Source organism: Trichechus manatus, unplaced genomic scaffold (genome assembly GCF_000243295.1).
Source record: "Trichechus manatus latirostris isolate Lorelei unplaced genomic scaffold, TriManLat1.0 scaffold00182, whole genome shotgun sequence".
In the NCBI taxonomy this organism is placed as follows: Eukaryota; Metazoa; Chordata; class Mammalia; order Sirenia; family Trichechidae; genus Trichechus; species Trichechus manatus.
The window spans coordinates 4,346,220-4,362,379 of NW_004444118.1; the positions used below are offsets into that span (position 1 = coordinate 4,346,220).

Consider the following 16,160-nt stretch of genomic DNA (forward strand, 5'->3'; position numbering starts at 1 on the left):
ACTTTTCACCTCCTTCTTCAGTGGGCAGGGTCAGTAGCTCAGGTATGGTACAGCAGCACAGGTCCAGCTGAAGGGGATTTGCTGGGATGGGTTGTTTGTGGCACGTACCAGGGCTGACAGTGCGGACCAGGAATCAGTGCAGGGCAGGTTCCAGTAGGCCGTGCCTGTGCTGCTCGGGAGTGTGATGTTCAGTGCACAGTGCAGATAGGCAGGAAGGAGGGGGGTCAATTGTGATGTGTGGAGCTAAGATGGGTATGGGAAAGATGAGTGAGAGGAGAGAGGAACAGGAGCCAAAAGCATACACACAAACAAAAAAGAGTGCTAAGGGAGCTTGCTATTGGATTGGAGAGATGAGAGACAGAAATGAGGAAAAACAAAAATGAAAAAAAATGAAAAAGGTAAAATAAAAAAATGACTAAATCGAGAAACTGGAAATGAAGAGAGACAAAAAGGGAATGAGAGAGAGAAGAAAACAAAACAAAGAAACAAACAAACAAAAAAAACAAAACAAAAAAGAAAAAAGAAATGCCCCCAGGGATATCCCTGTGCGTCTGCACAGAGTAAGGGAGTAGCTTCCAAGCCACGTGGTACTGCCTGGCTAGAAGGGGCTCCCAAGCTGAGAAAAGAAAAAGAAAACAAACAAATCAAAACAGAACAAGTCAGAGCAAACAAACAAACAAACAAAAAAGCCCCAGGGGTCCCACCAGCGTGGCGGCATGGGCTGGAAAGCAGTTTCATAGTCAAGTGGCATTTTGCAGCCTTTCAGGAGGAAGCAAAGATGGCGCATGAAGCCAGGTATTTGAGAGAAAGGAGGGGGAGGTGGTGAGAGGTCTGGAGGAACTCTAAAGAAGCAGAAAAAAGCAACACCAGCAGCCAACAAAAGACACTTAGGGAGCCAGCCAGTGCGGACAGGTGGACTCCAAGCCACACCGGGGTAAAGCTGGTGTTCCCCGGACAAGAGACTGTGGCTGCAGGAAGCAGAGGATGCTAAGTGGGGGTGAAGAAGGGGGGTGGTGGGAAAGCCTATATCACTGTTTACTGGTTGTTCTGTCTCCTGCTGGAAGCTCCGTGAAGCTGCTATCTTGTAACTCCTGTTCGCTGATCTCTGATAGGAGTCCAAGGTGGCAGATCTGTGCTGCGGTAGCTGATAGGGGCCCTCTGCATGTATCTCTCCTCGCTCTCTGTTCTTGGTCAGTTTCTTATTCCATTTGGTGCTTGGCTGTGTTCTTTATCTCTTCATTTGATGTTTAGGGTTTCAGGATTGACATGTGACTGTTTGACTTAGTTTTTCTGATCTTTGCTGCAGAGGGACAGAGTGGTGCTTCTGACTATAGCGCCATGTTGCCTGGAAGTCCCCATTAGTCTTGTTTTGTTTTATGGGGCTGTCTAATCTGTGGCTGAAGGATGAACTTCATGAGTCTATTTTTATTACACTTACTAGCCATGTGACCTTTAGCAATTTTCTCAACCTCTTTTAATCTCATTTTCCTCTTATGTAAAGTGGAGATAAAACTTTCCAGAACTGTTATGAATATTAAATGAGAAAATTTTTATGAATCCTTCTTTCATGTAGTAGGTGTCACTTAATTTTAGTTTTTCTTCTCTTCACTTCAACTAATTCTTCTTGTTGCTCAAAGTAAAGCCTAAAGTCAAAGTAGCTTTTGTTTTGCTCTTCTGTCTGCCAAGGCATGAAATTTCAGTAAATATGTATCACAAAGTAAATTATGATTTCTTGAATTGAGTGTTCTCTTGATGAGGAAATCTGGGAGGATGTGTTAGAAGATTGGAAGAAATGATTGGAATGTAAGGTAGATAGAATTGCTTTACTCTAGAGGTCTTTATGGTCTAATAACATGTGTCTTTTGTCACCCTTCCTTTATAATTAGACCAAGTAGCCAGTATGAACTTCACACCAAGGTGTGGTAAGCTAGAATCTCTCTATCTTTAAAGAGAGAAGCAAATGGTGGTTTCCTGAGCAAGTGGGTGGCTTTAACAAACAAATCTATTTTCTCACAGGAGGCTAGAAGTTGAATTCAGTATTGTGTACTTACTCAAAACTGTGAGGAACATTTTTAACAGTATCAAACTCTAGTAATTTGTAGCCTGCCAAATGTTTCTTTTGAATGTCTTTTTTTTAATTTAATTTTTTTTTGTTTATTGTTGTAGTTTAAGTGAAAGGTTACATTTCAAGTTAGTCTCTTATACAAAAATTTATACATACATTGTTATGTGACCCTAATTGCTCTCCCTGTACTGTGACAGCATACTCCTCCTTTCCACCCCTGATTTCCCATGTCCATTCAACCAGCTCCTAACCCTCTCTGCCTTCTCATCTCACCTCTGGACAGAAGCTACCCAGTTAGTCTTATGTATCTACTTGAGCTAAGAAGCACACTCTTCACAAGTATCATTTTATATCCCACAGTCCAGTTCAATCTTTGTCTAAAGAGTTGGCCTCGGAAATTGTTTTAGTTCTGGGCTGATAGAGAATCTGAGGACCATGCTTTCTGGGGTTCCTCCAGTCTCAGTCAGACCATTAAGTCTGGTCTTCTTACTAGAATTTGAGTTCTGCACCCCTCTTTCTCCTGCTCCATCAGGGTCTCTCTGTTGTGTTCCCTGTCCGGACGTTCATGGGTGGTACCCGGGCACCATCTAGTTCTTCTGGTCTCAGGCTGAAGTTTCTGGTTTATGTGGCCCATTCTGTCTCTTGGGCTAATACTTTCCTAGTGTCTTTGGTGTTCTTCATTCTCCTTTACTCCAGGTGGCTGGGACCAATTGATGCATCTCAGATGTCCACTTGCAAGCTTTAAGATCTCAGATGCCACTCACCAAAGTAGGATGCAGAACATTTTCTTAATAAGCTTTGTTATGCCAATTGATCTAGATGTCCCCTGAAAGCATGGTCCCCAGACCCCACCCCTGCTACTCTGTTCCTCGAAGTGTTTGATTGTATTCAGGAAACTTCTTAGCTTTGGTTTAGTCCAGCTGTGCTGACTTCCCCTGTAGTGTGTGCTGTTTCTTTTGAATCTCTTAATGTATCTGCATGTTTTTATGTGATGGTAATCAGTGTGTACATACTACAGGATATATCTGAAAAGTCTGGAAACATAGGCTAAACTTACTTGAAAACAATATGTCAGTTACATTTTTCAAGTAAAATGCTCAATGTGTTTTTCTTCAAATTGCAGACACCTTTTTAGGTAAAATATCTCTAAATTTAAAGCAATGGATTCAACTGTTAATTCAAAAAAGCAAATTTTTAAAAAACTTCTCCCTGTAAGTTTTCCCACAACACTGTTTCCCCCCAACTTTTAGACTTCATGGGTACCCTATATTGTTCTTTTTTCAGATTAACAGTTACACCCATTGTTTTAAATACTTCATCTGAAAAGGTGTCTGGAGATTGAAGATCAACATATTAATGGTATTATTTGAAAACATAATACACATACTTTAAAAAATATGTTTATTCTACATTTCTAGACTTTTTGGATATGCCATGTTGGTGTTCTGCCTTTATCATGTAGCATTATTTTATTCCCATTTTTTCCAAGCATCAAACTGTTTCAACTACTTAGTTTAAAAAATTATTTATTATTTCATTATTGTTTAACTATTTTTATATTCTTGGAAAAATTTTTACTTGTTTCTAATTTTTATGCAGCTATGATCATATTTATATGAATTATTCTTTGAGGGCAGCCATTTTTTAGTATACAGTCCCTAAAATCAAGTTAGCCAATCAAAACATATGACCAGTTAAATAGCTTTGATATATTATTAGCTTTTCTGTATATGGATTGAAATAACTTAGATATATCCCATAAGCCATGCTAATTTTGGAAGCTTAAAGAGTGTGTTCTGTGTCTTAATAGTATTTTAATTACAGTTTTAAAAATTACTTGCAAAAGCGTGTGTGTGTGTGTGTGTGTGTGTGTGTGTGTGTAAGGTATACATATTGACCTACAAAAAAGAAAGGGAAAAAAAAGAAAAAATTTACTTGATTTCATTTGTTTGGGTTCTGTCTTTACCTTGCTTTTAGATCCTGTTGTTTTCTCTAAAATGCAGTCAAATACTACAAACTTTGAAGTTTCATAACACCTCAGGTACTCTAGTTCACCCCCTCTTTGGGGGACAAGAGTTCTAACTTAACACCCTTATACTTTTATTGCTATTTCTATGGTTATTTATAAATATATCATAAATACATATGTATATCATCTATACATACACACATACACAGTATGGGTGATGGCACTCTGGTTTTGAAGGCCTCTTCCATGTGGGAGGTGGGAGGAGGAAGTCTTTAGCCAACTCTCTGTCCCTCTTACCCTAGGAGTTAACCAAATAAATGTGCCAAATACTCTTTTATATGTTTGGGATATACCAGAACAAAAAGAAGCAAATAAATATAGTAGAAATTTTTAAGTGAAATTGATACAGTAAAAATTTTCAGTATCCAGCCTTGCCAGTGAGAAGTAGTAAATTGGACTGATCAAGTGACTAAGAATGGCATGGGTCTTGAGAATAGTGAGGGCAGAATTTGGGTTTGTAAGTGAATCTTATCTAATACCAGGTCTTCAGAATCTAATTGAGGTTTTTGAGCAAATCTTTATCCATTTTTGTGCTTTATGAGCTGCCATTTTTTTCCCCTTGAAATGAAGGGAAAAAGGAAGTGGAATGTTCTGTCTATAATTCCACTGGAGAAATGAGGAAACATTCATTTTTTCTTAATTTGACTAATCCTTTTAAGCAAGTTGGTTAAGAAATACATGAAAGGTTTCAAGCTGTCCTGAAAAATTGGAATGTCATTTCGTGTTTTACCCTTCTTTACTCGTGTCTACCTCCCCACCCCCACAATATACATTTAAGTACTCAGTGGGAGTAAAGACAAAAATGCAGAAAGTTTCATTTACAAAGTCAGTTCCCTAAGATATAAGTTCCTTCCTTTGAATGTCAGACCCTGCAAAGCAAAAAATCTTTTATGTCTGTTCTAGTTGGTAACATGGGACATATAAAGGTTGTAGTCAACTTAACTTTGTCTTAGACTTGTCTTCTTAAGAACTATTTTTTTTCTTATCATATATAATATTTTTAGAAATTAGAAAATGGGAGTTTAGTGGAAAAGAACAAAGTATATTGCCACAGGAGCAATTATAGTTTATGTATTCAGTGATGTTGAGAAAGATGACAGCTTCCTCAGCAGTATTTAACATCTTTTTCAAAATTATTTGAATACATATCAGGTGTCCCATCTAATCATGGAGGAAGTTGGGATGGAAGGTAGAGATGTAATATTATCTTATCTGTCAAGTTAAAAGAATGCAATTATAGACCTCAAATTCAATTCTGGGAAGCAGGTCCACTCAGCAGTCAACAAATCTCTAGAATTAGAAATTAAGACTGGTTAGTTATTTGGAGTGTGTGGTGTGATAAGGGAGGGCGTGAGGAACAATTGTTTGACTATAATACTAGGTTTCTTCTTTGGATTTCTCCTTTTCATCATCTTCAATCTCTCCTTTAGAGCTTCCTAAAAAATATCCTCCATGATGACTTTCACTGGGTGGGTCTGAGGAACAATTTTGGTTGGAGATGGGAAGATGGATCAGCCCTAAACTTCTCAAGGTAAGGGACTTCAAAAGAGTGCAAAAAAAGAAAAGAAAAGGGGACAAAAAATCATGTGTCTGGGGAAATAGATCAAGGATAGCAGACGAACTGGAGAGGAAAGGATGAGAAGGATAGGGAATAGGGAGCAAGGAAGGGAATGAACAGTGGATTAGGGCAAAAAAAAAAAAAAAGAACATTTTAAAGAGAGGCTAATGAGCCGTTCTTATTCTTCTGCTGTTTTGGTTACTATGTGGGCCTGAATAGGGAGAGAGAATTTGCTCAATTTTTTTCCCTTCATGCCTTTCAGCTCCTTTACTCTGGAGGTCACTTTAATTTTTCTGATTTCTTACAGGATTTCTTCCAACAGCGTTGTACAGACGTGTGGGGTCATTAACAAAAATGGTCTCCAAGCCTCTAGCTGTGAAGTTCTTTTACAGTGGGTCTGTAAGAAGGTCAGACTTTGATGGATGGTCACTCTGTCCTGACCGTCAGATCTGTCTTACAACTCCTTAAAAAGGGGAAGCTGCCCACTGGGTATTGGGACAACTATGAGTATGTATTTAGTGAATGCTGAACCTTCTAGTATATGGTATTAGAGGTAAGATTAATGCAACCTCCCCGGGATTGATGCTTTACTGCTGACTCTTTGAGACTATTTTGATATTATGTTAATGATTTAATGATGAAAACATATTTGTGAAATAGATGAAGTTTGTTCTTAGTATTTCTCACTCTAGCAACTAATGCTGCCTCTCTCATTCCTACCCCTACTACCTTTGTCAAAATGTACCTTTTCAATATTATAATTTCAGATTATCTGGTGAAATCTGTGCAAATATACTGTTGCTAAAGTTCTAAAGGATTTTTATGTGTTTAAAAGATTAACATGTTACTTCTCCCAGATAATAAATTCTTATTGTTAACAGTGGCCCTTTGCAGATAGAGCTTAACTCTAAAAAATAATGCTAATGGTGAGAATATAAATTGTGGAAAGTGGATGAGGACAGAGTGGTGCTTTGCAGTTCTCAGCTCTTCACGTTTTCATAAAGACCTTGCCTTGACTGAATTTAGTTTTTATGGATATGCATATATGTGGTGTGTGACCAACAAAACCAATGTGTGACTGTATCTTTTCCACACTTTGAATGTGTGATTTGCATGTTATGCAATTTCACTACAGTGGTCAATCTGATGAGGCATTTGCATAGAGGAAAGTTTAAAGAAGCAGTTTACATGATTGAGTCCCCAGATTATTTTATTTTTTTGTATGAATCATTGCTTTTTATAAACCTAGTAAAATAGTTTTTATTGAGTTTACAGGATTGATCTGTATACAATTACAGTGAGTCTTAGTAACATTTATTGGAATGACATTTCCTTACTTACAATAGTTTGTGAATACTTGAGTTTTATATTTTGATAGGGGCTGGGCCCACATACTTTTTTTTTTTTTTAATTGTGCTTTAGGTGAAAGTTTACGGCTTAAGTTAATCTCTCATACAAAAATTTATACACATATTATTATGTGACATTAGTTGCAGTCTCCACAATGTGACAGCACACTCCCCCTTTCCACCCTGGGTTTCCCGTGTCCATTCAACCAGCTCCTGTCCCTTCCTGCCTTCTCATCCTGCCTCTGAACAGGAGTCGCCCATGTGGTCTCATGTACCTGCCTGAACTAAGAAGCACACTCTTCACGAGTATTATTTTATGTTTTATAGTCCATTCTAATCTTTGTCTGAAGAGTGGGCTTTGGGAATGGTTTTAGTTCTGGGTTAACAGAGTGTCTGGGAACCATGGTTTCGGGGGTTCCTCTACTCTCAGTCAGTCCATTAAGTCTAGTCTTTTTACTTGAATTTGAGTTCTGCTCCATAGTTTTCTCCCACTCCGTCAGGGACTCTGTGTTGTGTTCCCTGTCAGGGTGATCATTGATGGTAGCCAGGCACCATCTAGTTCTTCTGGTCTCAGGCTGATGGAATCTCTGGTTTATGTGGCTCTTTGTCTCTTGGGCTAATATTTTCCTTGTGTCTTCGGTGTTTTTTATTCTCCTTTGCTTTGATACATCTTAGACGGCTGCTCGCTAGCTTTTAAGACCCCAGAACTACTCACCAAAGTGGGATGCAGAACATTTTCTTAATAAACTTTGTTATGCCAGTTGACCTAGATATCCCCCAAAACCATGGTCCCCAGATCCCAGCCCCAGCTACTCTGTCCCTCAAAGTGTTTGGTTGTGTTCAGGACCCCAGATTATTTTAGGCACTGATGCTTCAAAAATGAGAAGGGCTTTATTGTTTCTTCTTAATAGAGTTTGGACATAGATAGGGAAGGAAGATGATGTTTACAGTTCTGGAAGGCAGTAATGGAGGGGACCATAATTCTGTAGTACTTATGACACTGGATTATAGTCTCCTTATTTGCCTTTCTCTTCTGTAGTTCTTTTAGGGCATGGACTATATCTTATTTACCACTGTATCTTGAGCATCTAGGATAGTAAATATTAGATCAATGAATGCATGAATAAAAATAGAAGACTATTTTATTTTTATTTTAGTTGTTTCAGTTAGCCCAAGTTGGTTAGAGGGATTAAGGGCAAGAAAGAGTATATCCTAATCCTCCCTAATCTACCCATCCCGTAGCAGTCGAGTTGATTCTGTGACCCTATAGTACAGGGTAGAACTGCCCCATAGGGTTTCCAAGGCTGTTATCTTTATGGAAGCAGACTGTCACATCTTTCTCCCAGAGAGCAGCTGGTGGGTTCAAACCTCAGACCTTTTGGTTAGCAGCTGGCACTAAACCACTGTGCCATCAGAGATATGGGCACTCAATAGCTGATTTTGAAAAAGCAAAGGGCCAGTTTAATCTGATGTAATGCTCATAGAAGGAAGAAGTGGAAATAAGCTCTTGTACTCTATCATCTCTTACTTTTGGTTCTGGAGTAAAATATTCTTGGGATTAGGGCAGGTGTCTCTTGGCTATGGATGTGATAGTGACTCCCACTTGGTTACAGATGTAATGATAGTGATCCCACTAGGGCCATGGCTTGTCTGCTACAGGATGTACAATCCCATGTAGTTATTCAAAGAGAAACCCAGGAGTACAGTAGGCTCTTAAATTCTCATCTGAACAGGCAGGATGTGTGCAGCCGCACTCTGTGAATAGGTCTGTCTTCTTGTAAGGATTTTTGCCACCTGTCATCAGAATTGGGTCTAGTTCTTACTTCTTTGTCTCCCCTAAGGATGTTACATTAGAAACAGCAGCTTATTTCCTATTTATTTATTTATTCCTTTGACTTATTTGTTAGGGTCTAGGGCCAGTTATAGTCCCTGGGTGGCACAAATGGTTAAGTGCTCAACTACTAACCAAAAGGTTGGCAGTTTGAACCTACCCAGAAGTACCTCGGAAGAAAGGCCTGGCAATCTATTTCCAGAAAACCAGCCATTGAAACCCTATGGAGCACAGTTCTACTCTGACACACATGGGGTTACCATGAACTCTCCATAGGGTTTTCAAGGCTGTCTTGGTTATCTAGTGTTCCTATAACAGAAATACCACAAGTGGATGGCTTTAACAAAGAGAAATTTATTCTCTCACAGTCTAGGAAGCTAGAAGTCTGAATTCACGATGCCAGCTCCGGGAGGCTTTCTTTCTCTGTCGGCTCTGGTGGAAGGTCCTTGTCATCAATCTTCCCCCGTCAAGGAGCTTCTCAGTGCGGGGACCCTGGGTCCAAAGGACACTATTCTCCTGGCTTTTGTTTCTTGGTGGTATGAGGTCCTCTGTCTCTCTGCTCACTTCTCTCTTTTATATCTCAAAAGAGATTGATTTAAGATACAACCTAATCTTGTAGGTTGAATCCTGCCTCACTAACATAACTGCCTCTAATCCTGCTTCATTAACATCATAGAGGCAGGATTTACAACACATAGGAAAATCACATCAGATGACAAAACCATGGACAATCACACAATCCTGGAAATCATAGCCTAGCCAAGTTGACACACATTTTTGGGGGACACAATTCAATCCATGACAAAGGCTATGACATTTTGAAAGCCTATCACCGGACCTGTCTTCCGAGGCATCTCTGGGTGCCTTTGATCCACCAACTTTTTGGCTGTTTGCGCCACCCAGGGACTGTTCGAGTTAGACTCCAGACTTCAAGTTCTCCTTTCCTTTCCCAATTTGCAAAGAAATGTTCAACACCTCTTTGTGGTGAACTGGGAAAGAGGTAATCATCTTTTTTTTTTAAAAAAAATTTTTTTTGTGATTTGGAGAAAATTTACATAGCAAGTTAGGCTCTCATTTAACAATTTCTATGCATATTATTCAGTGATATTGGTTACACTTATCACAATGTGTCAGCATTCTGATTATTTCCATTCTGGTTGTTCTGTTTTAGATATCATTTAGATGATTGTTTAGAGAAGCACAGTACTCACAGGTGATAGTATTTATTTTATGAGCCACTCTGTCTTTAGGCTGATAGGTGACCTCTGGGAGTGGTTTGAGTTCCAAGTTTAAAAGGTATCCCAGGGTGATAGTCTCGGGGGTTCCTCTAGTCTCTACTGGTCCTGTAAGTCTGGCCTTTTTTAGGAATTTGACTTTTGTTCTACATTTTTTTCTTACTCTATCCGGGACCATCTGTTGTGTCCCTGGTCAAAACAGTCAATAGTGGTAGCCAGGCATCATCTAGTTCTTCTGGTCTCAAGGTGAGTGAAGCTGTGGTTCGTGTAGACTATTAGTTCTGTAGACTAGTTTTGAGTCTTTGGTTTCCTTCTTTCTCTTTTGCTACAGACAAGTAGAGACCAACAGTTGTATGTTACATGGCTGCATGTATGCTTAAGACCCCAGATACTACTTACCAAATTAGGATGTAGAACATTATCTTTATGAGCTATGTTATGCCAATTGAACAAGTTGCCCCCTGAGACTATTGTCCTAAGCTCTCAAACCCAGTGACCCAATCCTGTGAGATGTTTGGTTATGTCTAGGAAATATCCATAACTGTGCCCTCTATGTGCTTTATTTTATGTATGAATATATATGCAGCACACACCAACCTGTATATACGTTTGCCTACAGAAACACCTATACATGCAGACCCGTATATTCATATGTGCTTACCTATACATATATATCTACCTGTGTAACCACACACATATTTTTTGGTTATTACTGTTGCAATGCCATTTGTCTTTTGACATATATTTTATTCAGTCAAGTTAAATCTATCTTTTCTTTTATGACTTTGGATCTGTGATATATTTAGAAAAACCTCCCCTCTTTAAGATTACATAAAACAGTTCACTCTTCTTTATGTGCTTTTATTGTTTCATTATTCACATTATTGGGGAAAAAAAAGATATTTTAGTTTTGCTACAAGATAGAAATAAGGATATCACTTTATTTTCCCCTGTAGGCTACTTGTAGAGTCCTGGTGGCACAGTGGTTAAGAGCTATGGCCGCTAACCAAAGGGTTGGCAGTTCCAATCCACCAGCCACTCCTTGGAAACCCTAGGGGGCAGTTCTACTCTGTCCTTTAGGGTCACTATGAGTTGGCATCAGCTCAGTGGCAACAGATTTTGATTTTTGGTTACAGACTACTCAGTTTTCACAAATTCAATTAATACATAAACTTTTTTTACCCCATTGGTTTGATGTTTCACCTTTAACATAAGCTAAATTCCTGTATGCATTTAGGAATATTTCTAGACTTTCTTTTCTGTCTTACTACTATGACTGTGTCTTTATCAGCTGGTACCACACTTTACAATATATTTCATGTCTTGTAGAGTCAAGCCTCCTCCTTGCTCTTCTTTTTCAGAATTTTCTCAGATATTCTTACTTATTTTTTCACATGAATGTCAGAATCATTGTCTAATTCCAAAAGAAAATACTAGTATTTTTATTAGGACATCATTAAATTTATAGATGAACTTTATGGATTATACTCATAGATTAACTATATAATGCTGAATCTTCTTACTCAAGGACATGGTAGGTCTTTTTGTGTGTTCATGTCTGTGTTTTTCAGCCGCACATTAAAGTTTTCTTCATATGAATAGTTCATATTTCATGTTAAGTTTATTTCACATTTATTTTTTGTTGTGATCACAAATATATTATTTCTTTTATTATATCTTTTTCCTGGTTGTTTTTATATAAATGACTGTAATTTCTGTATATTAATTTTGTTACCACCTTACTGAATTCTTGTGCTATTTCTAATGGTTTTTCAGTTGATGCGAATGCATTTTTTAGGCAAGCAATCATATAATCTGTAAAGAATTATAACTGTATTTTCATATATCTTATTTCTCTTATTTCATTGCATTGCTTAGGATCTTTAGAACAATGTTAAATAATAATGGTGTTAATATACACACTTAATTGCTTCCTGACTTGTGCGAATGCATTAATGTTAGGCTCATAACTATGTATTCACATGCAATTTGTGTCAGCTTTTGCATTTTATAAATGATCATTTCATCCCAAGAATAGTACTGCATTAATAAGTAAGGGCTACTGAATAAAATAGCGACTGAATTAATATATAGATGATGTATTTATATAAAGACCATGATATGTCCAAATGAAACATAGGATACAAATGAAGATTTTTTTTTTTGTGATTTGAATGGAGAAAATTATGGGCAGTGTTGAATTATCACATAGCACATAGAAGTATTATCATACCAAACCCCAAATATGGCCCTGTTTAGTTAATACTATATTCAGTTTGTGAGTGGTGATTTAAATGAAACAAAACAATATCATAAAAAACATATTTAAGTTTTAATTAGAATTTACTAGTTTATGATTTTGATTGATTTTAATTTGTAATTTGATTTGAGTTCACTGTTAATTTTAAAGATATAAGCCTATGGAATTTTATGTTTGTACTTACTTAATAAATATTTTAACAAAATTTTAATACAGTACTGGTGATCTGAAAATTATGATATTATTTCTCATATTTTACATTTGTTTGCCAACTGCACCCTCCCCCTGAGAGGTATTTTCATACGCACCGCTATGCCAATTTTTTTACATGTTGCTGTCCAAAAAAAAAATTATATATATATATAGGTGTAGTGACACTGATGGATGAAGGGACAAACATACTAAAATATAGGAGACTAGTTTTATGAGAGAGCCTGAAATAAGTATTAAGAAAGGAGGACTCATATTTGCTAGAGAACTCGTAAAATGATTCCTTGATGTAGACTAAAGTCAGTCTGGTTAACTTGTCCTTGCCTTAGGTCTCAGAACATTTAGAAAAAAATAGACTTCTTATAAAAATGATGTTAAACATGGAGATAATAAAGATGGCTTGTTACAATCTGACTTTTTTTTCCCCCTATATTGCCACAGAGAGTTTTTAAAAATGAGATTTCTAACATCATCAGAGTCAGAAAAAAATTAAACCATTTGCTTTTCAGAACTTAATCTTATAAGACTGCTTATTTGCTAATTCTGCTGTGGTTTGGCTGCCATTTCACACAAAAATCTGTTTTTGTGCAATTGAGTTTTGAACCTGGTTTATGATTTTCACTTTATTATTATTATGTTTTGTCTTATTTACCTTTAAAGTCCAAATTGTAATCTCAATTTCAATGTTTAGTGCACTAGTTATTCCTTCCAATACCATATCATTTGATAAGCATCTCAGTGGGTATTTAGTTACTGATAAAATTTTGAACAAGTCATGGAGGACCAAGTACTGAGTCTGATATATGCCACTAAAGAACTCTTTTAATCTACCCTTTGGGTAAGTATTTCCTCCAGCTTTGAATTTTCTGATTTTTCAAGCATACAACTCAAACTTCTTTATCTTGTTTACAAGGGATATTAAGAATTTGCTATTCTTTGATGGAAACATGACACATTATTTATAGCAGACCTAAGATCTATTAACTATTCATTTTTTTTAATGAACTTAAATATTTACTGAATTTGTCTTTACTAAATTAATTGTTGTTTAAGATCTTTGCATTCCTAACAAAGCATAGCCCTCAGCAGTATGACTCTTGGATAACACTCTTAGATCAGGGAGCCAATTGTATAGCAGTGCTGGGAGATCTCTGAGAGTTAGTTGTGTCCAGATTTTTCTTGTTCATAGGTTTAATTTATTTCATTCGTTAATTTATCTATTCTATCAATATTTGTTGTACATATACTACATGCAGTACTATGTTGGGCATTGGGAATATAAGGGTGAGCCAAATAGACACTTTGATGGAGTTTATAGTGTGTGAGAGGCGTTAACAAATAACCACACAAAATTATACATACATTTCATCAAATTTAAGAATGTTGTCAATAGTAATATGCATCTTCATTTTATAGATGTTAAAATGTGATCAATATGTCTTAGAATGGATGAAATATGGTAATTGCAAACTGTGATAAGTGGCATGAAAGAGAAGTATTGGATACAGTGATTTACCAGACAAGAAGATCTGACCTAGCCTGTATAGTTTCCCTGAAGAAGAGTAATTTCAGTTGCTGTTTGAAAGATAAATAGGACCAACTAGTTAAGTAAGTGAGGGCGATAGCAGGCAAAGCAGCATGTTCAAAGGCGCTAAGGCAGGGAGAAATATGATGTACTTAAAAAACTGAGATGGGGTTGGAGGAGGATACAGGGGTCATATGATATAGGGCTATATAAGTTATATTAAGGATTTTATCTTTATCTTAGTTGTTGTTGTTGGTAGGTGCTGTCGAGTCAGTTTTGACTCATAGTGACCCTATGTACAATGGAAGGAAACACTGGCCAGTCCTGCACCATCCTAATGATCGTTGTTATGCTCAAGCCTATTGTTGCAGCCACTGTGTTAGTCCATCTTGTTGAGGGTCTTCCTCTTTTTCACTGACCCTCTACTTTACCAAGCATGATGTCCTTCTCCAGGAACTGATACCTCCTGATAACATGTCCAAAGTATGTGAGACGAAGTCTCGTCATCCTTGTTTTTAAGGAGCATTCTGGCTGTACTTCTTCCAAGACAGATTTGTTCATTTGTTTGGCAGTCCATGGTATATTCAATATTCTTCACCAATACCATAATTCAAAGGCATCAGTTCTTCTTCAGTCTTCCTTATTCATTGTCCAGCTTTTACATGAATATGAGGCGATTGAAAACACCATGGCTTGGATCAGGTGAACCTTAGTCTTCAAGGTGACATTTTTGCTTTTTAACCCTTTAAAGAGGTCTTTTGCAGCAGATTTGCCAGTGCAGTGTGTTGTTTGATTTCTTGACTGCTGCTTCCATGGGCATTGATTGTGGATCCAAGTAAAATGAAATCCTTGACAACTTTGATCTTTTCTCCGTTTATCATGATGTTGCTTATTGGTCCAGTTGTAAGGATTTTTGTTTCCTTTATGTTGAGGTGTAATCCATACTGAAGGCGGTAGTCTTTGATCTTCATAAGTAAGTGCTTCAAGTCCTCTTTACTTTCAGCAAGCAAGGTTGTGTCATCTGCATAACGCAGGTTTTTAATTGGCCTTCCTCCAGTCCTGATGCCCCGTTCTTCTTCATATAGTCCAGCTTCTGGGATTATTTGCTCAGCATACAGATTGAATAAATATGGTGAAAGGATACAACCCCGACACACACCTTTCCTGATTTTAAACCATGCAATCTCTCCTTGTTCTGGTCGAACGACTGCCTCTTGATATTTATCTTAGTGTAACAAAAAGTCACTGGAGGGTTTTAAGCTGGGGAATGACATGATTGTTTCGTCTTTGAAGTGAACCACAGGTTTCTCTTGATCATGATGACTTTTTACTCTTGGTTCCATCCATGAAGGGTAATGATATGTTTTTACTTAGGAGGAGGTCTTTCAGATTCCAGACATTGGAACATCTGTAAGACAAATCTTTCTCTTGCTAGTAATGATCTTTTATTATAGCAGAGCTTTGATGATAATGAAGTCTTTATTTCCATAGTAAAACTGACATGAAGAGAGGAATAAGGAGATGGCATAGGAGAGAAAACTCTTGTTCTGGCGCAAAAAAGAGACTTTGAAAGTGATATGATAAAAGCTAAGGAGGAGTGATTTTCAAGGTGGAGAGCACTCATTAGGATCAAATGCTAAAAAGATGTAAAATAAAAGAATGAGAGAAGAATATTCCATGAAATTGATAACATGGAGGTCATTCTCCATCATGGTTCATTAGTGTGCTGGTGACAAATGTGAAATTTCAGTTAGCTGACAAACAGGAGATAAGGAAGTGGAAACAATGCATTTAGAAGGCTCTTTTAAGACGTTATGACAGGAAGGAAAGAGATAATATCTAAATAGAAGGTTATATGCAGGGTCAATGCATTTTTAAAATACAGATAGGCGAAAGCTTGCAACTTGAGCTGAAAAATTCAGTTGAAAGAGAGAGAGGATATTTAATAGACCAAGATCCTGGAGGCAGGGAAAGAATATGAGACACAATGCACAGCTGGAAGAAATAACCTTGGATGGGAGGAGTGTCCTCTCTAATGGAAAGGGGAAGAATGGGTGAGGATTCTGAGAAGTTTGTAAGTGGTAGGAAAGAAATTGTA

At 37.3% G+C, this 16,160-nt stretch overlaps 1 protein-coding gene across 1 annotated transcript in view; it reads left to right on the plus strand.

Annotated features, from left to right (window-relative positions):
* KLRG1 (killer cell lectin like receptor G1) overlaps positions 1 to 7,074 on the plus strand; it is a 22,520-nt gene extending 15,446 nt beyond the window's left edge. The window contains exons 4-5 of the mRNA XM_004387285.2: positions 5,525 to 5,625; positions 5,960 to 7,074. Of these exons, the coding sequence (XP_004387342.1) occupies positions 5,525 to 5,625; positions 5,960 to 6,071 (213 nt within the window). The 3' untranslated portion in view covers positions 6,072 to 7,074. The remainder of the gene's footprint in view (positions 1 to 5,524; positions 5,626 to 5,959) is intronic.
* The last annotated feature ends 9,086 nt before the right edge of the window (positions 7,075 to 16,160 follow it).